Genomic DNA, 23,124 nt, shown 5'->3' with positions numbered 1-23,124 from the left:
TTAAGAGAGTGAGAGCAAAAAAGGGGGGGAGAGAGGAGAGACCTCACAGCACTGCTTCACCATCCATGGAGGCCACTGTGTACTGCCTACCGTGCTCCCCTGTGGTGCTTCTGAGACTCAGGCCCAGAGAGAGCCCTTTTCATAGGAAGCATGAGTACCACCCACAGCCTCTGAAGAACCATCCTGTATCCTCTGCGTACCTGGAGTCCCTACTAGGAGTCTCTCTGCGTTAAAGAAAAGCATGCTGGCAGGACTCCCAGGAGAAATAGTCAGCCTGCCCCACCCTGATCACAGAGAGAGAGAAGCGCTCCATCTGCTCTGAAATCACACCACTTTCAGGTTCTCTCTCCCAGAAACCAGACCCAAGATAAACAGAGCTCGGGCGTGGGCGGGAGGTGAGGCGGTGCTGATTTTTCATGTGATTTCTTATTTCCTCTCAGGACAGAAGTTCTGGGGGTCTTTTTATTGGAGAAGAGGAAGAGGAGAAGCTAACCATCTCTGCATGCTTACACTTATCGTCTCCTTATCAAGGTTAAAACAGACTTGAGAGAATAGAACCTCAGACCTGCAAGTGAAGGAAAACAAAGCCTCCTCTGCTCCCTACTGCAGACAGGACGCGGATGTACACACGTTATTGCATGCAGCGAGCTTACATCCCAGTGGAGACAATTTTCAGGTTTACAGTTCCTCTTTATTCCTCTCCCAAGATGCAAGAACTCTAAGAAAAGATTTTCCCCGCCTCCTCATTCTCCCCTGGTCCGTGTTTCCAAGCTGACTGTTCATAAACTATGCTGTGAGTTTTCCTGTGTCCCCTACTTCCCACTCCCCATAGCTGGCTGTGACACTTCTCCAGGAATGAGCACAGAAAGCCTGTCCCCAGAAGAGGACAGACACACAGCTGCCACAAAGTCATCCTCCCACACCCCCTCTGGCCCCAAGTTCCCAAGTCCTTCTGGAGTCGCTGCTTGTGAAGTGAACAGGGGCTGGTTAACAGTCGCAGAGAAGGGAGTGGGTCCTTTCTAGAACCTTGGAGACACTGGGCACTGCACAAGGATTCAGGGGTTCAGCCTACCACAGGCTACTCAAGTCCTTTCTAAATAGCTCTTTCTGATTCCAGGAATTGCCGTCATGCACGAGAACAGGCAGGAAGGTGAATGCAAACACCAGTGCCCATGTGTCCCCAGGCCAGACCAGCTAAATCAGAATGTCCACAAGTAGGGCCACGGTGCCCCAAGTTGCAAGGATGAGAACCGAGTCTGTGCAAGCCAAGCTGGGTCCAGCTCTGCTGTGTGGCGCTCAGTCAGCTGCTGAACCTCTCTGATTCTCCACTGCCCTCATTCGATCAGTGGAAACAGCAGCTTCGAGCTCCTCAGGTGAAATGACGGCGGTGATTTAACTGCAATGGATGCGGTCACAATATCTCCACGCACAAGGGGCTCTGCTGCCCTGTCTGTAAGTGACAGTGGCCAGGGACCGGGTTCTGCTGGGGAAAAGGAAGAGGAAAATGAAGACAGAAAGGGGTGGGAGTCTTGGGTCTGGATTGCTTTTTAATAGTAGTGAGACATTTCCACTACTACAAGTCAAATAACAAGAAGGGACTCGGGGCAAGGACAGAAAGGCAAAAGGTAAGCCTTACATGTTAAAAGTGTCCCTTTCTCCCTCCTGTGACCAAAGCCCAGAGCTGCCATCCGTGACAACTCAGCTGAGGGCAATGTAGGAACAACAGAAAGTTGCAGAGAGCAGAGACGGGTCTGGGAGAACAGAGTGAAAGCTGGCTCTGACCTTAGAACCTAGCTGTTTTCTTTCTTTTATTTTATTGGGAGATCAATGGTCTATGCAACAGCTCTTGACACATGGGTACAATTTCTCATCTCCCCGTGATACGTGTGTGAAAACATGCTCACCCCAAACTTGAGTTCCTTCCCACAAATCATACACCAGGACCCCAAAGTACACACCCCTACCTCAGGGCCTCTTCCTTCAGCCTCTTGCCCTGAGTCTTGCTTTCCAAAGCTCAAGTGTGTTTGCAATGCAGTTTGGTTTGTTTTAAGGACACTTGCTACTCCTTGTTTCTTGGCAACTGTATCAATGGCTGCCATGTTGGTGCCCTGCCCTTCCCTTTCCAAGCCAGTGTACCCTCTAGACACAAAGGCAGAAGGGAGAAGTTCCAGTCTAGTCAAAGAGGTATTTGTCATTTTTGTCAACTATTTCCAAGTAGCCCTCCCAAAACACTCGTGAGGACAACTGTCTTCACTCCCTTATGTCAACATTTTAGACGATTAAATTCTAATCTGGGGAGATACGACCACTGGAAGTGGTCTCTCACTGGAGTGCCAACTGCTGTTTCTTTCAGCATAATGGAGGCTATGTCAGTGCTTAATCGTCCCTGCAATTCCCTTTTCTCCCAATTGTTTCTACTGGTCATTTTTCAACTCAGCTACAGGTTACATGTGTTGTCAACTTCCAGGTCATTATAAATTAAGGATATCAATTATTTCTCTGTAATAGAAACTGTCAACAGTCCCCTCAGTCTGTCTTTTTAAACTTTATTTTGTCCTTTTGGCAATAAATACTTGTTTCAGATATATTATATTCTGAAAAAGTTAACCTGGAGCAGTGAAACCCCAGTGATGACAAAAGGCAAGTGATTCAAAATTAATTTGTTTTAATTTCTTTATTGGGGAATTAATGTTTTACATTCGACAGCAAATACAATAGTTTGTACATGTATAACATTTCTCAGTTTTCCATATAACAATACAACCCCCACTAGGTCCTCTGTCATCCTTTTTGGACCTGTACTCTCCCCACCCCAGAGTCTTTTACTTTGGTGCAATACGCCAATTCCAGTTCAGGTTCTACTTGCATTTGCTCTTCTGATCTTGTTTTTCAACTTCTGCCTGAGAGTGAGATTCATCCTTCTGTTTCTGACTTATTTCACTTAACATGAATTTTTCAAGGTCCATCCAAGATCGGCTGAAAATGGTGAAGTCAACAAGTATTTCTCTCCTCTAAGAGCTGTCCCAATTTTTCTGACCAACTGAAAGCACTGATGGCTCTCTTCCTGTGTGTGTGTGGGGGGGGTGGGGGGGTCTGGCTTTACATCTAACAATAAATGGTCAAGGGAGAGAAGCCCGTTGTTACATAATGAGTAGATGAAAGACCCACATCCCACTGTTGCCATGAATCCTTCTCTGTAAGATATACCTCAGCACACATACTGCCTCCTTCCCAGGGCCTCAAAGCATTTTATGCCAAAACCAAACCAATGGGCGTGAAGGAATAGCAGCCAGTCTTGCAACAGATGTTTAATAGCTGCTGCTGTTCTTTGAAGGTCACTATCCTCATTCTGGAGAGCAAAGCCGTCTGTGTGCACCAGGAGACATTTAGCCACAAGGAAGAAGACAATGAGGGGAAGGTTTGAAAACCTCTTTAGGGGGCTGGGTGGTGGCACACCTGGTTGAGTGTCCATGTTACGATGTACAAGGACCTGGGTTCGAGCCCCCAGCCCCCACCTGTAGGGGGAAAGCTTCATGAGTGGTGAAGCAGGGCTACAGATGTCTCTCTGTCTCTCTGTCTCTCTCCATATCCCTTTCCTTATTGTTACCTGGCTGTCTCTATCCAATAAATAAATAAAGATAATAAAAAATAAAGAAAAAAGAAAAGAAAACCTCTTTAGTATTTTCAAAGGCTATTTTTTCTCTTTGCTTCATTAGCTTCTCTGCACCACTCCAAGCTCAGAACTGCAGACAAAGAATACAAATATGAACATTCCAGAGAACCACAGGCAAGGCATATACATATACAGAACATATTCCAAAGCCAAATGCAAATATTTTGAGGCTACTTATACCTATTCTCCATAACTAGCATGGATACCAGAAACAATTTATAAATCCTATTTTCTTTGAAAGCATTTACTTATTTGATGAGAGGGTGCAAGATGGAAGCTAAGAAGAGGATCAGAACGTCACTCGGGCAGCATGTGGTGCCAGGAATCAAACTTGGGACCTCACGCTTGCAAGGCCAGTGCTTTATCCACTATGCCACCTTCCCAGGCTGCATAGTGTCTATTTTCTACATTTTAAACTGCTCATCTGGAGATTTTTTTTTTTTTGTCAAGAAATTTAAGTGTGATCCAGGAAAAAAAAAAGTTCTTTTTTTGTCATCACTGGGTTTCACCACCCCACACCAACCTTTTCACATTGAAGGAGCCAGAAACCAGGAGACAGAGGGGAAGACACCACAGCACTGAAGCTTTCTCCCAAGAGTCAAAGCTGGGTGATGTACAGGGCAAAGCATGCACCCTCCCAAGGTGAGCTATCTTCCCAGCCCTTGATCCGGAAAACAGAAATACATTAGAAGTCACTCTGGCTCTGGGCACCATGTTGGAATACATTTGAAAGACTTTTCATTTCCTCCTTGATCTCAGACAGCTCATCCTCTGAAGCTCAACTAATGGTCTTTCATTTTAATCACTTAATGAGTGTAGGAAAGTATCTGGCTGAGAAATGTAAATAAAGTTGAATGCTACTTACTATCACAATGTGAAAAGTAGGGCTTTCTCTAAGAGTCACGATTTGAGAAGGGGCTACATAGCTCCCAAAACAAACAAGAGTTAAAGTAGCGATTTCCTTTAAAGAAAATCATCATGCTCAGTGAACAATTCTATTTTCTATCATTTTTGTAACACAGAAAGAAGATGCACCTGGAGATCTGGCCACCAGAGGGAGCTATCGCTCCCCAACACACCACAGAGGCTGCACAGGAAGTGTCACTCAGGAAACCTTACCTGCTTAGAGTTTAGTTCTTCTCTCCACAGTAGGCTTTGCCTGAATACAAGGTTTTCTGAGGGTGGGAAGGCCTTCAACTTACAGACAGGTTCTAGTAGAAATCATTTATTTTCTTCTCTTTTCTTTTTTAAATCAAGTGATAGAACCAAAGCCTCCTTCAATATGGTGGGGTCCAGACTCAAATCAGGGTCACACACATGGCAAAACGGTGCATTAACCAAGTGAGCTATTTTGCCAGCCCATGAGAATCTTTAAACTTAAGAAACTTTCTAAGTTGTAAAGAATGTGGATCATAAAGATATATCCCAACACAACAAACTACACACACACACACACACACACACACACACACAGTGTCAGGTAGGCAAAAGAAAGAGCACAACCTGTTAGAGCACCAATTTGCTTGTCTGAGGCTTCAGAGGCCCCAGGTTCAATCCCCTAAATTGTATGGAGTTTTGCTCTATTTCTCTCAATCTCTCTCTCCAAGCCCCCTTCCTCTTTCATTCTCTCCCTTTCATAATAAATATTTTTTACCAAAAAAAAAAAAAGGTGGGATAAAAGGGGAAAGAAGGGAGTCGGGCGGTGGCGCAGCGGGTTAAGCGCATGTGGCGCAAATCGTCAAGACCTGTGTAAGGATCCCAGTTCGAGCCCCCGGCTCCCCACCTGCAGGGGAATCGCTTCACAGGCGGTGAAGCAGGTCTGCAGGTGTCTGTCTTTCTCTCCCCCTCTCTGTCTTCCCCTCCTCTCTCCATTTCTCTCTGTCCTATCCAACAACAATGACATTAATACCACAACAATGTTAAACAATAAGGGCAACAAAAGGGAAAATAAATAAATAAATATTTAAAAAAAAAAGGGGGGGGGGGAAGAAAACATGGCCAGCTACAGGTAACTGTGAGAGTAAAAAGTAGGAAAAAATGCAGTCAGTTAGTGGTGAGGAGAAACAAGAGGCCTCTATCTACGAAGGTGGGTGAGCCTGGTGACTATGGAAGTAAGGACACCTCCCCCCCCACCACCACCACCAAGGTGCCTGGCCAGACAGACAAAGGACCTGCTAGCTGAGACAAATCATTTTGGAGAAAAGACAGTTTCAAATATTTTGACATTCCAGACTAAGAAACTGTAAGATCAAACACAGACCCTCGTTTGGATGGTCTCGCTGGCAATCCCAATCTCATTCGATGGCTTGGTTAAACATCCAATAACAAGTGAAAAATGAAACCAGACCACAGGGCATCTCTGCATCATTCTGGAAGAGAGGAATCTGCAAATCACTTTTTTACTGCCCTGAGTCACACCAGGCATGATTTCAACCAAAGCTAAGTCCCTGTGTGCAGTACACTCCCAAGAGCTCTATTAAGTCAGAGAGAGAGAGAGAGAGAGAGAGAGAGACCAAGTTCAACCAACACTGTCATTTTCTCACTATCAAAAGGAAGAAAGGGAGGGAGGAACGAAGGGTTGTAGGATTACACACATTTTGACCCACTCAACCACCTGCCTCCAAGCTTTTAGATGCCTCCCAGCTTTCCTTACTTTGAGCATCTAAAAACAACAGAGACTTAAAAATAATCATTAGGGGGTGCACAAAAAATGCACAGTAATAAGAAAGGATGAAAAGGAACTATACTGGGGCCGGGCAGTGGCATACCCAGTTAAGTGCATATATCACCATGCACAAGGACTCTGGTTCAAGCCCCTGGCTCCCACCTACGGGGGGGGGGGAGGGGGAAGCTTCATGAGAGGTGGAGCAGGGTTGTGGGTGTCTCTCTGTCTCTCTCCCTATCTCCCACTCCCATCTCAATTTCTCCCTGTCCTGTCAAATTAAAAAAAAAAAGACTGGGAGTTGGGCAGTAACACAGCAAGTTAAGCGCACATGGCGCGAAGCTCAAGGATCCCGGTTCGAGCCCCCGGCTCCCCACCTGCAGGGGAGTTGCTTCAAGGTGGTGAAGCAGGCCTGTAGGTGTCTATCTTTCTCTCCCTCTCTCTGTCTTCCCCTCCTCTCTCCATTTCTCTCTGTCTTATCTAACAATGATGTCATCAATAATTACAACAATAAAAAACAAGGGCAACACAAGGGTAAATAAATAAATAAATGTGTTTTTAAAAAACTATTTATTGCCCCGTTCATCTTTGTATGCCAGCAAAAAAAAAAATTTTTTTTTTAACTGAGCACACGCACATTTGTTAAGAAGCAAGGCACATTTTCCATCACTTCTATTGAGATTCTACAGCAGGAATGCCAGTTCTTTAATTGTGGACAGAAGAGTTACACAACGCGGACTCCTTACTAAACATTATGTGCACCTAGGTCGTAAGTCTCAGAAACAGTCAGGCGAGAAAACAGACAGTATTTTAATTGCAGCCCACTCATTTAGACACTGTGTCAACCTCTGCTTGGAGGCATTAAATTCAGCATTATTTAAGACATGTTCGTGTACAAAGCAGTGAATGAAGATCATTTTCCCCAAGACAAATGGTTTACAGTTGCATTCCAGTGTGGCTGCAAAATCCACTGTGCATGTCTGAAAAGCTACTCGAGCTTTATTTTTCCCCAGCGTGCTGCTGTTGATGAGAAACTGGAGAAGGGGTGTCAGGTTAAGCGCACGTGGCGCAAAGAGCAAGAACCGGCGGCATAGAGATCCCAGTTTGATCCCCTGGCTCCCCACCTGCAGGGGCGTCGCTTCACAGGCGGTGAAGCAGGTCTGCAGGTGTCTTTCTCTCCCCCTCTCTGTCTTCCCCTCCTCTCTCCATTTCTCTCTGCCCTATCTAACAACGATGACATCAATAACAACAATAACTACAACAACAATAAAAAAGGGCAACAAAAAGCAAAACTACATTTAAAAAATTATTTAAAAAAAAAAAGAAACTGGAGAGGTCTGGGGGAGATAGCATAATGGTTATGCCAAGAGACTCTCATGCCTGAGGTTCCGAAGTCCCAGGTTCAGTCCCCTGCCCCACCATAAGCCAAAGCTGTGCAGTGCTCTGGTATTTCTCTCTGTGTCTTTCTCTGTCTGCATCTCTCTCAAAAATAAAATAAAGAAAAGAAATAAATTAAAAAATGAGAGAGGTGAAGTTTGAGGGGGTTTTGTCACATTTTTATTAATGATTTCATAAAGGTTTACAAGGTTATAAGATTCCAGGGGTTGGGATTGGTAAAATGGCACACTCGGACAATGTGTGTGACTCAGGCTTGAGGCCGGTCCCCACTGCACTGAAGGAAGCTTTGGTACTGTGATGTCTCCCCCTCCATCTCTAACAAAGAAAGATTAGAGGGGTAGAGAGCCACACTATGGGAGCCGGGTGGTGGCGCACCTGGCTGAGCCAACATGTTACCGTGGACACGGGTCCAAGCCCTCTGTCCCCACCTGTAGGGACAGGATAGCTTCGCGAGGGGTGAAACAATTGTCGTGGGTGTCTCTCTGTCTCTCCCCACTCCCTCTCAATTTCTGGTTGTCTCTATCCAATAAATAAATAAATAATTTTTTAAAAAATAAAAAGAACATTAAAAAAAGAAACTATATCCACCAGCAAAGTTCTATGCCCCACAAAGTCTTAGAGATAGTTTAGCTGCTCTCCTTTTGACCTCTGTACACTCCTGTTTCAGTCTCTGTATTTCAGTGTCTTTCACCTCCTGATCCACCCAATCACCTCCAATTCCATCCACTGATTCCCAAAGGCTGCATGTCTGCTTAAATTGCAGGAGTATTCCATTGAGTGCGTATCCCATCCATTCTTTATCCAGTCACCTGCTGATGAGCCTTCTATTGTATTTGAATGATAAAACATCTGGAGGTTCCAATGACAAGTATCCAAAATACACACCGAACTAGTGTGTGTGTGTGTGTGTGTATGTGTGCGCATGTGCGTGTGCGTGTGTGAATATGCACACGTTTTTGTTTGTTTGTTTGTTTTGGCCTCCAGGGTTATCAGTGGGGCTCAACTGCACCACGAATTCACTTCCCCTGGAGGCTTTTATTTATTTATTTTTTTATATTTATTTATTTTCCTTTTTGTTGCCCTTGTTGTTTTTTCATTGTTGTTGTTGATGATGATGTCGTCGTTGTTAGATAGGACAGGGAGAAATGGAGACAGACAGGGAAGGCAGAGAGGGGGAGAGAAAGACAGACACCTGTAGCACTGCTTCACCTGCAGGCGGGGAGCTGGGGGCTCAAACCGGGATCCTTACGCGGGTCCTTGCGCACATGTGTGTTCTTTATGGAGTCAGGACCTTGAGCCTGCAAGACTTCACTGCTCCCAGGACAGCAACAGACACCAGAGCACAAGAGCTTCTCCTGGTGCCTTGGCACTCCTATCTGGAACCAGGACTGAAACCTGAATTACACGCACAGAAAGGCAGGCACGCGTCCTCTTTGTTGAGCTGTTGCTGGGCCCACAGCCATGCATTCTCTAAACCTGACTTTCAAGTCCCAAACACACGCCCCTTCAACAGTGATGACTGCTTTTGACAAGAGAGGCAGAGTGGGCCAGAGAATGTCCATCTCCAGATGGCCACCAAACTTGACCACTGAGAACAGAGGGCCAGGCCCACCCTGGCAGTATCAGCACATCTTCCTCCGTGTTCACCATGTGTGGCCGTGAACTCACTAAGGCCTCTCTGGCTGCTGTGGTCACGTCCTTGGGCAGCCAGGCCCCTGTCCTCACATAGACCTCACCGCCTGTGTTCCTGGGGGCTTGTTGGCTGTTTTGTAAAATCAGTACTGTTGGGGGTCGGGCAGTAGCGCAGCAGGTTAAGCGCACATGGCGCAAAGCACAAGGACCGACGGAAGGATCCCGGTTTGAGCGCCCGGCTCCCCACCTGCAGGGGAGTCGCTTCACAGGCAGCGACGCAGGTCTGCAGGCGTCTATCTTTCTCTCCCCCTCTCTGTCTTACCCTCCTCTCTCCGTTTCTCTCTGTCCTATCCAACAATGATGACATCAATAACAACAATTATAACTATAACAATAAAACAAGAGCAACAGAAGAGAATAAATAAATATTTTTTTAAAAATCAGTACTGTTTTTCCCATTCAGGAAAGTTTTCCTTTCCCACTTCCTCTCAGACTGGCTGCATTCCCTTACACTTCAGTGTTTGCGCACACCCCACCCCAGTGTGGCAGTTGAGACAAATATAGAACACTCAAGGATAAAGAAGAAAGGTGTGTTTGTGTATGGGGGGGTTGGGGGGCAGTGAATGGCGCACCTGACTGAGCACGCCTGTTACCATGCTCAAGGACCCGGGTTCAAGCACCTAGTCCCCACCTGCAGGAGGGAAGCTTCACAAGCAGTGAAGCAGTGCTACAGGTGTCTCTCTTCATCTGCTCCTAGCTACCTTCCCCTTCCCTCTCAGTTTCTCTCTACCCAAAATAAGTAAAGAAAATATTTGAGGGAAAAAAAAACAACAGTAAAGCCGTTGGGTGCTATATGGAGGGCACATGGGAAGGAAGAAGGAAAGAATGGCAAAGGGAGAGGTAGAACAAACAAAAATAGAGGAAGAAAAGGAAGGGAAGGAGAAAGGAAGGAGAGAATGAGACAGAGAAGGGTGCGCAAGAGGAATGTTCATGATGTCCCCAAAGCCAGCTGAGTTCTCTGCCCCACAGCTTCAAGGGCCATAGCATCATTCTAGACCGGAGAACAAGAGCGAGAAAGAGGCTAAGGATCCCCCAGCACCAGTCCTATCCAGTCAAATGATTTGGCAGAGGCCAGGCTCCTCTGGTGACACCAGCAGGTAAGTCAGTAGCCGGGACACCCACATGGCGATGAAGGTCAGGGAAGGGGACATCGCCACATGGCTTAGCCAGGGCCTGCTGCCTTCACTGACCAAGCCTGGAAAGTCTCCTGGAGCTGTTTCTATGAGTGAGATTGTTCGGTTTGTCCTTGTATTTTCAAGCAGGGCCTGCGCAGGCCTTCTGGACCGTTCCAGATCCTTCATTCATTCATTTTTTCACCAGTGTCATCACTGGGGCTTGGCGCCTGCACTAGAAAACCACCACTCCCAACTTCCTTTTTTCTTTTCCTTTTTTTCTCCCATGTGATAGGACAGACGAAAACCCGAGAGGGCAGGAAGAGACAAGGACGAGAGAGAGATGACTGCTTCACTGCTTGTGAAGCTTCCTCTCTGCAGGTGGAGGCAAGGAGCATGAACTCAGGTCTCCGATGATAATGTGGACACTCAACTGGGTACACCACCTCCTTTCCAGCTCTGTGTTTTTGTTTGTTTGTTTTTCCTTTACTGGGGGTGGTGGGGGTGGTGGTTAATGGTTTAGTCAGCAGTAAAATACAGTGGTTTGTACATGTGGAGCATTTTTCAGTTTTCCACATAATTCAACCTTCTCTAGGTCCTCTGCCATCATGTTCCAGGACCTGAACCCCCCCTTTCCCACACACACACCCCAGAGTCTTTCACTTTGGTGTAATACACCAACTCCTGTCCAAGTTCTGCTTTGTGTTTTCTTATTTTTCAACTTCTTTTTTAAAATTATTATTAGTGATTTAATAATGATTGACAAGACTGTAGGATAAAAGGGATACAAGTCACACAATTCCCACCACCAGAGTTCCACATCCCCTCCCCTTCATTGGAATCTTCCCTATTCCTTATCCCTCTGGGAGTATGGACCAAAGATCTCTACGGGGTGTAGAAGGTGGGAGGTCTGGCTTCTGTAATTGCTTCTCCACTGGACTTGGGTGTTGGCAGATCGATCCAGACCCCCAGGCTGTCTCTATCCCTTTGTACACATTCTTTCTTCACTGGGCTGAGTGCTGGAGTAAGCCTTGGGGTTTAGTGCAGAAATGCTGGGTGTGGGTGTGTCCTCTGAATCACTCTCACTCCTCAACAGGAAATACAGATGTGATTCTAGACAGAGAAGAGGGCAGCGGTTCAGAATCTCAAAGGGGAGGAAGATGATTTAGGAGGAGCTAGAAGGATCACAAGATGGCTGGCCCAGGGGCAGAGGAATCCTGAGCCCCTCCCACCTACACCCCTCCTGCCTGTTGTGTAACAGCTGTCTGGGTGACCTACTCCATTCCTGGAAGGCATCTTCCCTCTAAATTCTGGAGGGAGTGGATGGAAGGTCAGGTGCTGCTCCCAGGCCTCTGGAGATAATCCCCAGCTTGCTGCCGTCAGCCTTCAGGCCCTCTCTGCTGAGAAGCCCACTGGTCCAAAGGGCTGGCCAGCCAGGGTGGATGTCTGGCAGAAGGATGAAGCTGGTGCTCCTTTATGCAAAGGCCCAGGGAGAACACAGGGTGCTGAGTGCTGGTCAGGGAGTTAGAAGAGGCCGGCCCTGGTCTGGGGAAGAGAGAGTTAAAGTCCTGCACTGGCATCTCAGGTTTGCTTGCAGCAGGGGAGGAGCACCATGGAATCAGGAGAGAGCCAGTCCCTGGGGGTGCCCTCATGAGTCACGCCCAGGAGGCTTTGGCGCAGGCATCCCAAGACAGATGCTGGGACTCTGGGGCCCTGGTGTTGATGTTACGATTCTCCGAGATGCCATCCAGACAGCCTAAGAGGCTCACACAGGCCTCTGGCGACACAGGTGTGTGGGGACACTGTGGGGCATGAGAACGCAGTGTCTGCACCTGTGCACCAGGGTCCTGGTACCCCGGGAGGGTGGGGGTCAGGATCGTGCTGAGGGCCTCCAGGGCTGGGCCAGAACTGGGCCTAGAGCAGGGCCAGAATGAGGCCTAGGGCAAAGCCAGAACCAGTCCTGAACAGAACCAGAACTGGACTGAGGGCGGGGCAGAATGAGGCTTAGAAAAGCGCCAGAGCCAGGTCTGGGGCAGGACCAGAACTGGACCTAAGGCAATGCAAGAACTGGGACCAGAACAAAGCAAGAAAGAGGCCGAGGGCAGGGCCAGAATGAGGCCTAGGCTGGGCCAGCACCAGACCTGGTCAGCCCATAGGGCGGGCCCAGAACCAGGCATAGGACAAAGCCAGAGCCAGACCTAAGGCAGGGTCAAAACTGAATGCAGGCCAGGGCTAGAATCAAACACGGAAAGGACTCGAACCTAAATCAACAGCACAGGGCCCTATCAGGCTGCCTCCCCAAGAGACAGGACAGCCTGCCACCTCCCTCCAGCGACACTGTGTGTGCACGTTCAGTTGTCACTGCTCACTAACACAGGGGTCCTAGCCAAAGCAAGTACAGGCGTCAAAGTGAAGACAAGTCTCCTCTATGAGTAACAAGTGTACTTATAGACACAAATATATTCAAACCGTGTGTATACATACATGTATGTTCAATCATATATACAGAAACAGTAGCAAAACACAGACGTTTCTCCATACCCAAACTGCTGTTATTTTCACTTTACAACAAGAACAAGTCTCCCTTTATGACTGGAAGGACCCTAGGAATCAAGTCCCCTGTGGGTCCCCTTGGCTCATCTGCAGGTGTCTCAGGGGACCTGAGGGCCAGAGTTCACAGCCAGAAGGACCCCCAGGATAGGACTGAGCCTGCAACTGTGCTGTGTAGGTTTGGCCTTTCTTGCCCTGAAAGAAAGAACTGAGAGTCCTGAGCCCACATGGTGGGACTTCTTATTGCAAGTCTCGGACTCCTGGAAGGTCAGAGGTGGAGGCCAGGGTGGGGGTGGGGTTGGGGGTGGGGGTAGGGTTGAGGCTCTGGACTCACATGGGGAGGGCTGGAGGTGTCTGGTGGCTGTGCCCTTTGGGCTGCCAAGGAGAGTTCCAATTCCTCCACAAAAAGACGCTGAGAGCCCTTAAGGGGTGTGTCTGTTTTGGGTTCTGATGGCTCAGTGGGTTAGACGCTGACCACTGGTTCCCTGGAGAAAAAGTGTAATTTGGGGATGAGGAACTGACTTGCCTCCCCCCCCGCCATGGTCCAGTAATTCATTTCTTCACCAGTGTTTATGACAAGACATTGTGTTTCTCCTGATAGAACAGTACTACTCACTTCTATCCATTAGAGAGAGAGAGAGAGAGTGTGTGTGTGTATGTGTGTGTGTGTGTGTGTGTGTGTGTGTGTTGAGGGAGATGTCTGATCAAGCCACTCAATCTAACTTTAAGACACAGCAAACCACCATAGGGGAGGCTGAGCTGGCTGAGACCCCCCTCTGCGTATGAGGGAGTAGGTGATGGTGGTGAGTGGACCAGACGCTCTTATCTCTCTGAGATCCTCAGAGGATGCCTCAGCCCCCCAGCTCCCAGAACTGGAGCTTGTAGAACCCTGGTCCTTGTAGTTTCCTCTGTTCTGTGTGTGTTTTTATGTATGTGTGTTTGGGGAGGGGAGGGTGCTTCACAGAGGGACACACCTGTCTGGGATGCTGTCCTTGTCTCTCTTGAGGTGCTGGAGAGTGACAGTGTCCTGGCAGACTGTCCTTCCTCGGATGGGGGTGGATTGATGGGGGACCCATGTCGTGGGCTGAAAACTCTGGGTTACTTATCACTATGCCCTTGTTATCTCAGTGTGAGGTTAACAGTTTGCTCCATTTACTTGACCTGTTGCTTCTCCTGCAGGATCAAAAGTGAATTACCAGCAGCCTGACATTTAGCCCCTAAAGAGCTCACTCAGCCTGCAGCTCTAAAAGAAAACTAGGAACACACTCCTTTATGACCGCAATACAATGCTCACAAAATTAACAGTAATTGCTGAGTGGATTCTGTTAGGCAGTCCATTATCTGATTCCCCTTCTTCTCCCCCCAAAATGCCCTTTTCAACTAGAGCTGTTTAAACCAGAATTCAGTTGAGGCTCATGTATTGCATCTATTTCTTAAGTCTTAAGAGCCGGTTAATGCAGGGAGCTGAGCAGCAGCACACCTGGTTGAGTACACATATTACAGTGTGCTAGCACGTGGGTTCAAGTCCCCAGTCCCCACCTGCAGAGATGTGTCTCTCTCACTTTTTCCCCTCCCCTTTCCCTCTCAACTTCTCTGTCTTGATCCAAAATAAATAATATATATATATATATATATATATTTTTTTTAATCTTCTTAATCCAAGGGAGTGTCTTACTTTCCTGACCAGAGTCCCACTCAGCTCTGGCCATTGATGGTGCTGGGGTTTGAACCTGGAACCTCTCACATGCAAGTCCTGTGTGCTACAGCTGCATATCTCCCCTGTTCTAAGTTCTCTTAATGTAGAGCTACTTCTTCTTGGGTCTCAGAAGGTTGTGTCACATGTCACCTCTTATGATTTTAGGCTTGTGACACTTTATGCCTCTTGGAATTTGATGGGTATTTTATTTTATTTTATTTTATTTTATTTTATTTTGTGTGTGTGTGTGTGTGAGAGAGAGAGAGAGAGATCCCAGATCAGGAGAGAGAGAGAGAGAGAGAGAGACCCCAGATCAGCTCTGGCTTATGATGGTGCAGGGGATTGAACCTTGGAGCTCAGAGCTTCAGACATGAAAGTCTTCTATAGAATCATTATGCTGTCTCCACTATGGTGTTCTGGGGTGCTGATTCTCCCTGGAATGCCCTCTGCTGCTCTACCTCCTGTGCTCATTTCAGCTTCCTCCCAGCGGGGTGTAGTGCTGTCAAAGGAGCATTTGTTGAGACAAGGTTCACTCATTGCCCTTGAGATTGGGCTGGAGCACTGGAGCAGCCTCTAGATGGGAAGAGCAGGGGCAGAGGAAGATGTCTGCCTGTGGACCGACCTCACTAGGTGTTGAGGGAGGGTTGTCACAGAACCCACCATTGAAGCACGGACATCTGTCTGAACGAATGGGCTGGAAATGAAGACATGGGCCACCCAGGGTCACAGACACCCCGGAATCTGTTCATGCCAGACCGTGAAATAAAATGCTTTGCTTTTTAGGTGCTCAGCTTTGGAAAAGAACAGAAAGGCAACTTATTTTTAAATTTTTTATATTTATTTATTTATTCCCTTTTGTTGTCCTTGTTGTTTTATTGTTGTAGTTATTATTGATACTGTTGTTGTTGGATAGGGCAGAGAGGAATGGAGAGAGGAGGGGAAGACAGAGAGGGGGAGAGAAAGATAGACACCTGCAGACCTGCTTCACCGCCTGTGAAGCGACTCCCCTGCAGGTGGGGAGCCGGGGGCTCAAACCAGGATCCTTCCTCCTGTTTTCGTGCTTTGCGCCACGTGCGCTTAACCCACTGTGCTACCGCCCGACTCCCAGAAAGGCAACTTTTAAGTCTTTTAGAAAGTAGGGCACATGTAAAACAGAGTACTGTTTTGCATCATACAGGGTGAACACTTGACATGGGAAATCACTTCCAAATCAGTTCCGCAAGACAAGTGGAATTGGGCCACAGATCCAGGTGCTCAGCCCTACTCAACCCTAGTTTGGAGAGGGGTCCAGCACACCGTGTAGAGTGCCAAGGACACATCTTTCCCTGGGACGTCCCCTTCCAGCCCAGGCTCAGCTCAGTGGCGGTGGCGGCTGGAATGCCCCTTTCTCTACATCTCTCCTCTCCATGCTTCTCTGTGCAGTGGTGCAAACCTGGCACCCACAACATGCTCATCTGCAAGGCTCACTGAGGTTGCTCCTGAGGCTCTCTGGCTGTGCCGTAACTTGGGGCACCACTCCTTCTTCTAGCGTTTGCCCTTCTTCCGTAGCCCGTCAACAGCGTCAGGTTGAGCCTGATGTAAAATTTCGAGACCTCCTTTGAATCTGGAGAGGTGGCAGTCGTTGACTATGTGGGTCATAGTCTGTCTGTAGCCGCAGGGGCAGTTCGGGTCGTCTCTGGCTCCCCAGCGATGGAACATAGCGGCGCACCGGCCATGGCCTGTTCGATAGCGACTGAGGAGGGCCCAATCATAACGTGCTAGGTCAAAGCCGGGTTGATGCTTGCAGGGGTCTGTGATGAGGTGTTTGTTCTTTACCTCAGCTGACCACTAAGACATGCCGACACCAGCATGCCACCTTTCTTCCAGGTTTTGGGACACTCTCATCAGACAGGACAAAGAGAAATTGAGAGGAAGAGAGGGAAGAAGGGAGAGAAGGGGGGAGGGAGAGGGAGAGGGAGAAACCTGCCCCCCTGTAGGTATATGTGTGTGTGGAGGGGTATCATCTTCATTTTTCCAATGAGTACCAAAAAGGATGCTCTATACACTTGACTCAAGCTGAAAATACTGGAAGTGTAGGTTTTTTTTAAAAAATATTTATTTATTCCCTTTCGTTGCCCTTGTTTTTTTTTTTAATTGTTGTAGTTATTATTGATGTCATCGTTGCTGACTAGGACAGAGACACATGGAGAGAGATGGGGAAGACAGAGAAGGGGAGAGAAAGATAGACACCTGCAGACCTGCTTCACCGCCTGTGAAGTGACTCCCCTGCAGGTGGAAAGCCGGGGGCTCGAACCGGGATCCTTATACCGGTCCTTGCGCTTTGTGCCCCATGCACTTTACCCGCCGCACTACCACCCAACTCCCAGAAGCATAGGATTTATCTTAATAACGTTTTCCTTTCCCTAATTTGCTTTTATTGAGAAGAGTACAATAAAGTACAGAATACAGGCAGCATTAAATATGTGTTCACTGAGTTTCTGTGATAGAAAAGGCTTCGATTAGCAGCTTTCTATTAGCAAGTAAGTTTAGGGGGAGTCAAAAGGTGAAGTTTCCACTGTGCTGGAGGTCTGGCCTCCTGAATCCCTGAGCTGGTCAACTGTCATTCTTTACTGCCCTGTCCCTAAGAAATGGCTCTGTATTTTTTTCACAAAGAGAGAACAAAAACCTCAGCAGTGGTTTTGATTCTCTCCAGGGGGGGAGAATCACAAAATAAAGAGGCCTGCCCACATATGTCAGAAAATGGTTTCCAGGCTGGGAGTATGGAATGACCTGCCAACGCCCATGTCCAGTGGAGAAGCAATTACAAAAGCCAGGCCTTCCACTTTCTGCACCCCAAAATGATCCTGAGTCCATGCTCCCAGAGAGATAAAGAATAGGAAAGCTTCCAGTGGAGGGAATGGGATATGGAACTCTGTGGTGGTAAATGTGTGGAATTTTACCCTTCTTATCCTATGGTTTTGTTGATATTTCCTATTTTTATTTTATAAATAAATTAAATAAAAAATAATAATAATTTCCGGGGGGGGGGGACAAAAGGTTTCTAGGAAGCTGGTGTGACCGAATGTTACTAGAGATCCCCAGGGCCAGGTTGAGAAGTAACACCTGAAGGCCACTTCCTGCAAAAGCTCACGAGGTGACAGTCTGAGAGGAGCACTGTCAGCAGAGAAGACCAGCCCAATAGCAGGTGAATCTCCCAGCAGCCACCACGGTCCTACCGCGTGGTCTCCACTTGGCCCCACATGCACTCAGAGTGTGCTGGGCAGGGAGAGACCCGTCCCCGTCCCTGCTCTTACACTAAGGGCACATGGGACCTGGGCGAGGGTTTAAGCTTTGTCAACTATGAGACAGAAGAAGTTGCCCGGAATGCTGGTGTTGCCTCCACACATGAGGTTCCAAAGAGCCTTGTTCTTAGAAATGTGTCTCAGCTCTGAGTTCCCTGTGGCAGGAAGCCAGTGGGAACATAAAGGCTGGTGTGTGTGTGTGTGTGTGTGTGTGTGTGTGTGTGTGTGTGTGTGTGTGTGTGTATGAACATCATCTGCAAGGCCCCACGAAGCAAAATCACAGTTTCCCTGGGAGTGCTGCTGCCAAAGTCACAAGTCACCAATAATCATAACTCTCCTAGTTCCGATTCTAAGTCATCAGATTCATTCAAATTCAGATTCTACGTGCCCCCAGACATCCAGTTCTCCTAGGACTAAAATGACACATCTGTGTTCTCCTAGGTTCCTCTTTTCTTCCCCTCCCTCCTCCTCCCCTCCCTTTCTTCTCTTCCTTTCTTGCTCATGGCAATGCCCAAGATTGAATCTAAAATCTCAGAATCTAAAATCTAAAATCTCAGATTGAATCTAAAATCTCATGAGGCATGAAAGCTTTTTACATAACCACTAAGTCCCTAGTCCTACCCTGGACTACAGCTTTAAACACAAAAAGGAATACACCACAAATAGAGCCAGATAGCTCAGCAAGTACACCTCCCATGTCCGAACTCAATCCCTGGCACCATGTGAGAACACCATGGTCAGCAATGAGGACACTCCAGGGAGGGCAGAGCAGTGCTATGATGTCTCTGTGTGTCCCTAGCCTTTCTCTTCTCCCCCCCAATACAAAACAGAAATCTTGGGTCAGGGAGCCTGTATGACGCCTGAGTAAGACCCTGCATTTATCCTGCCAGTGCCTCACAGAAAACTGAGCACGTATTTCCAAACTGTGCTTCTCTCCTGAGAAAAGCAGTCACAGCAAAATGTAATTTCCTCATAAAATCAGCCCACATGAAGGATGAGCCTGTTAAGGCCTAGCCCTGCTCAAAATTCACCATCAGCGACCCAACTGAAAACTCCAGCGACCTTTGCTCTTAAAAGCCCTCTGCGCTATTCGAACGCATGTCTGAATTTGAGAGACACCTACCAAACTCTTCAATAGCCTACCAGTAAAGAAAAGCAAACCAAACAAAAGCCACAAACATACCTTGCTCCGAAGATGTCCTTCTTGGCGAGATCAATTCCAGAAACGACTTTCACTCTAAGGATACGTGACTCTCCCTGTTGAAAGAAAAAAAAACCGAAGTTTACAAGAGGGACCTCTCTCTCCCCAGTTTGCAGAGTCAGTGATTTCCCTTCAGTCCAGGACCAGGGTTCAAAACAAGCCAAGGAAAATCAATTCTTCTTTACACTGAAGTTCACAAAGCAGCATCCCAGGCTTCATTTAAACTAAGTCATTTGGATAAATTATTCCTGCCTCTGAAGGAAATATTTCCAAGCTGAAATAAGAAAACAGCCTCCCACATTAAACCATCTTGATGTCTAGGTGCACCAAGTGTCACAAAATGAATAAATAATTCAACCTTTGGAAATGCACAGGTGTGTGTGTGTGTGTGTGTGTGTGTGTGTGTGTGTGTGTGTGTGTCCAGAGACAGGAAGGAACTTAATGCAATAACATAATTCCTCAAATTACTGATGGTAGGGAGCAAAAATAATTCATGAGTTCTAATAAAAAGAAAGGAAGAGGAGAGGAGAAGGAGGAGAAGGAAATAGACAGAAGCAAGCAAAAGCATCATCCTTGCAGTCAGCAAGGTGGTTCAGTGGGCAGTGTATGTCTTGCGTAAGAGAGGCCCTAAGTTCTATCCCTGACACCACATACAATGCAGCAGTGCTCTGATGGCTCTTGTATAAAAATAAATTTTTTTAAAAAGGATCATTCTTCATGGAAATCATCCCATGCTCTCTCAGAAGTCAGTCAATCATCAACCATTCATTTGCTTATTCCTTTATTTCCTTTTCAGCAATAGGCACCAGCATGGGGAATATAGAAAGAGCACCCTGTACACACACCTTTTCACAAGAGATTGATTCACAAGGAATCAATCGTAGGCAAATAGTGACAGATGGGTGCACAGAACAAGCCAAACAACTATGGGGCCAGATACCAAAGGACGTGTGTGTGTGTGGGGGGGGGGGGGTAGTGTTCTGAGCTTGACTTTTTGTACTGCCAGTGGGGTTATCACTGGGGCGTGGTGCTCACACTACAAATACACTGCTCCCAGCAGCCTTTTTTTTTTCATTTCTATTTTTTATTTGACAGGATAAAGAGAAATTGAGAGAGATGGGGGAGATGAAGAGGGAGAGTGAGAGAAAGAGAAGAAAAAAGAGAGATACTAAAGACCTGCTTCACCCTTCAAAGCTCCTGAAGCTTCCCTCCTGCTGGTAGGGAGCAGAGATCTACTTGAGCCTGAGTCCTTGTGCATGGTAACGTGTGCACTCAACCGGGTACACTACCACCTGGTCCCCTGACTTTTATGTCTCAAGTTTTATTTATTGATTCATGTGTATGAGTGAGTGAGTGAGTGAATTAGAGAATGAGAACACTGCACACTTCAGGTCTCGTGTATGGGATGCCAGTGCAATGGACTGAACCTGGGGCCTAAGTTTTGCAAGTCCTGCACCCTGACTACTAACTTCCTAGGTCCTAGAGCGTATTTTAGTGGGGAGGGAAGGGTTGAAGAATTCCTCTAACACAGACAATGAAATATTCATGGTGATTCCATGTAATAAACTATAACATCGTCATTAAAAAGTACAAGACTTTGCAAGAACTGCAGTGGTTATCCTTGAGGTGGGAATGAGGAGAGTACAGAATTCTGGTGCCGGCTGCGGTGTGTGGAACTATACCCTTGTGCAGACCATCTTACAACCGTGCAAACATCATTAATTCACTAATAAAAATTTTAAAAAATTTAAATGCGTGGCTGGTAGCTTCCATTCATTTTTGACTGCATTTCCGAAGTACCCATTGTGTGCCTGCCACACAGATGATAAGGGTACAGATGGGAGTGAGAGGGGGCCCTACCTGAAGAAAATCACATTCTAGAAGGCAGGAAAGTGTCATGTAAATATAGAGCAGTTTAGAGGTGACAGTAATGTGACATCTGAGCTGAGAGCTCCAGGAGGTGGGGGAGGGGGTTTAATTCAGGAATGACAGCAAGTCCCACAGCCTGGGAGGAACTTGTCTGGAGCAACAGGGAGAGAGACTTAAGAGTTGTGAGTATCTGTGTGTGTATGTCGGGGGGGGGGGGGGGGGGTTGACAAATAGGGCTTAAGTTGTTTAAAGGCCCCTTTAGGAATTGTAGGAGAATGGGTGAAAGGAAACAAGAATGAGCACAGGAAAGATAAGTACAAAAAAAAAATTGGGCCAATATAATGTTTGAAAGAAATACTCAGTTACAGGAAAATAGCTTTAAACATGACATACCAAGAGATCAAGTTGTTCAACAAACCCTTTCATATCTCATTTGGACTCACAATAAAACATTTCCCAGCATGCTCTGCAGTGAAAAGCAGTCATCTGACTATATCTTGTCCAATAGGATGTGGACAGAAAAGATGAATGCATCTTCCAAGCCAGGACCCTAAAGTGTCCTGTCCTGCGGGACCTTCAACATAACCTAGGAGAGGGAGTGAGGACAAGGAAAGAAAGGAGAGGGAAGGGGACAAAACACTCAAGCGAAATGAGACAAGTCAAGATTCTGATCAAGTCTGTTTATTAGCACCTAAGATGCTGTTTTTAAGGCCAGGGGCAAGGGGGGAGTTAGCAGCTGGAGACTGTTGATTGAAGTGGTGTGTTGTCATGGTAATCAGCCATTATCTGGAAGGTCCTGGGTGATTCATGGGGAAGTGGAATTGGGAGACAGGAATTTATCTTGTCTGTGAACAAAGACGCTGTGGTCATGCCAATAGCAACCGTGAGGGCACATGTGGCTCCCCACACTAAAGTGCCCTCCATCATGTGTCTCCCCACACTAAAGTGCCCTCCATCACTGCTCTCTGCTTCCTTCCTGTCCTCTTGGGGGAGATCCTGACAACCAAGAAGGGGAAACCACCATGGACCTGCTTCCAGAGGATGGCCTGTACACACAACCTGGCCTCCCAGGGAGCCAGAAGTGGACTTAAACTGTCTAGTGAAGGCTAACGGCACCTGCTCTAGGCTCACAGTCAATGTAATTTCATTTTTCAATAGATGCCACTAATACATGTGCACAAGAAAAGCTCTGGAAAGGATGATGTTTATAGTGATGACTTGCTTCTTGCTTATCTGCAGTTAACATTTACCATTACAATGAAACAGTAACTGTATGCAATCCAATTGCTGTAGAAACTTTCAGAACACACAAGAAAAAAATAAAATATTGAAATTGCAGATCTAAGAATCCTAACTTTTTTTTTTTCTGAAATAAATTAGCCCCCTTTCCTCCTAAGAAAAGCCTCTACGTTATGGCTTGGTGGGGGCGAGAAGCCAGAACACACGACATGTAGGCAACTGCTGGGAGCTGGAGGCAGGTGAGGGTGTTTATTGAGCAACTGCTGTTTATAAGCAGAGTTGCCGGAAACTTCACCTGGCTCTCAAGCTAAGGGGCAGGGAAGCAGGAAAGAAAAACGTCACTCTATAAAAATAGTTATTGTGCATGGGTTTGAAACCTGGCAGAAAGTTCTTATCTCTGCTTCCTCCAGAGAGCAAGCCTGCACACAGATAAGCCGTCATTCTGGAAGGCAGCACAGGCCCAGGTGTGTGTGACTAATTTATCAGATGTCATGGGGCCCCAAGTCAAGCAACTGTACCTTCTGAAGCGTTTTATTACTTTCATAAAAATCTACACATGACATTTTGGGTTCCTGGTTATGACTCCAGGAAAATTAAATATTTAACTAAGGTGGATTTTGAGAGTGAAATCAGTCTGCAGAGATGGAAAGTACAATGCAGAGAAAGCACCAAGGAGAAATGAAAAGCAAATAAGCATAGTACACGCCCTGCTATCCCGTCTGCGCTCTCAAACTGTTGTTACATAACAGAC

The 23,124-nt window shown here is 46.9% G+C and overlaps 1 protein-coding gene across 1 annotated transcript in view; it reads right to left on the bottom strand.

The window, feature by feature from the left end:
- The window catches only part of LOC132533009 (E3 ubiquitin-protein ligase Nedd-4-like), a 399,156-nt gene that overhangs the window by 112,230 nt on the left and 263,802 nt on the right, over nucleotides 1-23,124 (bottom strand). The window contains exon 3 of the mRNA XM_060172334.1: nucleotides 19,248-19,321. Within this exon, the coding sequence (XP_060028317.1) occupies nucleotides 19,248-19,321 (74 nt within the window). The remainder of the gene's footprint in view (nucleotides 1-19,247; nucleotides 19,322-23,124) is intronic.

This window comes from Erinaceus europaeus, chromosome 15 (assembly GCF_950295315.1).
Source record: "Erinaceus europaeus chromosome 15, mEriEur2.1, whole genome shotgun sequence".
NCBI lineage: Eukaryota > Metazoa > Chordata > Mammalia > Eulipotyphla > Erinaceidae > Erinaceus > Erinaceus europaeus.
This window is presented reverse-complemented; position numbering and strand designations above follow the sequence as displayed.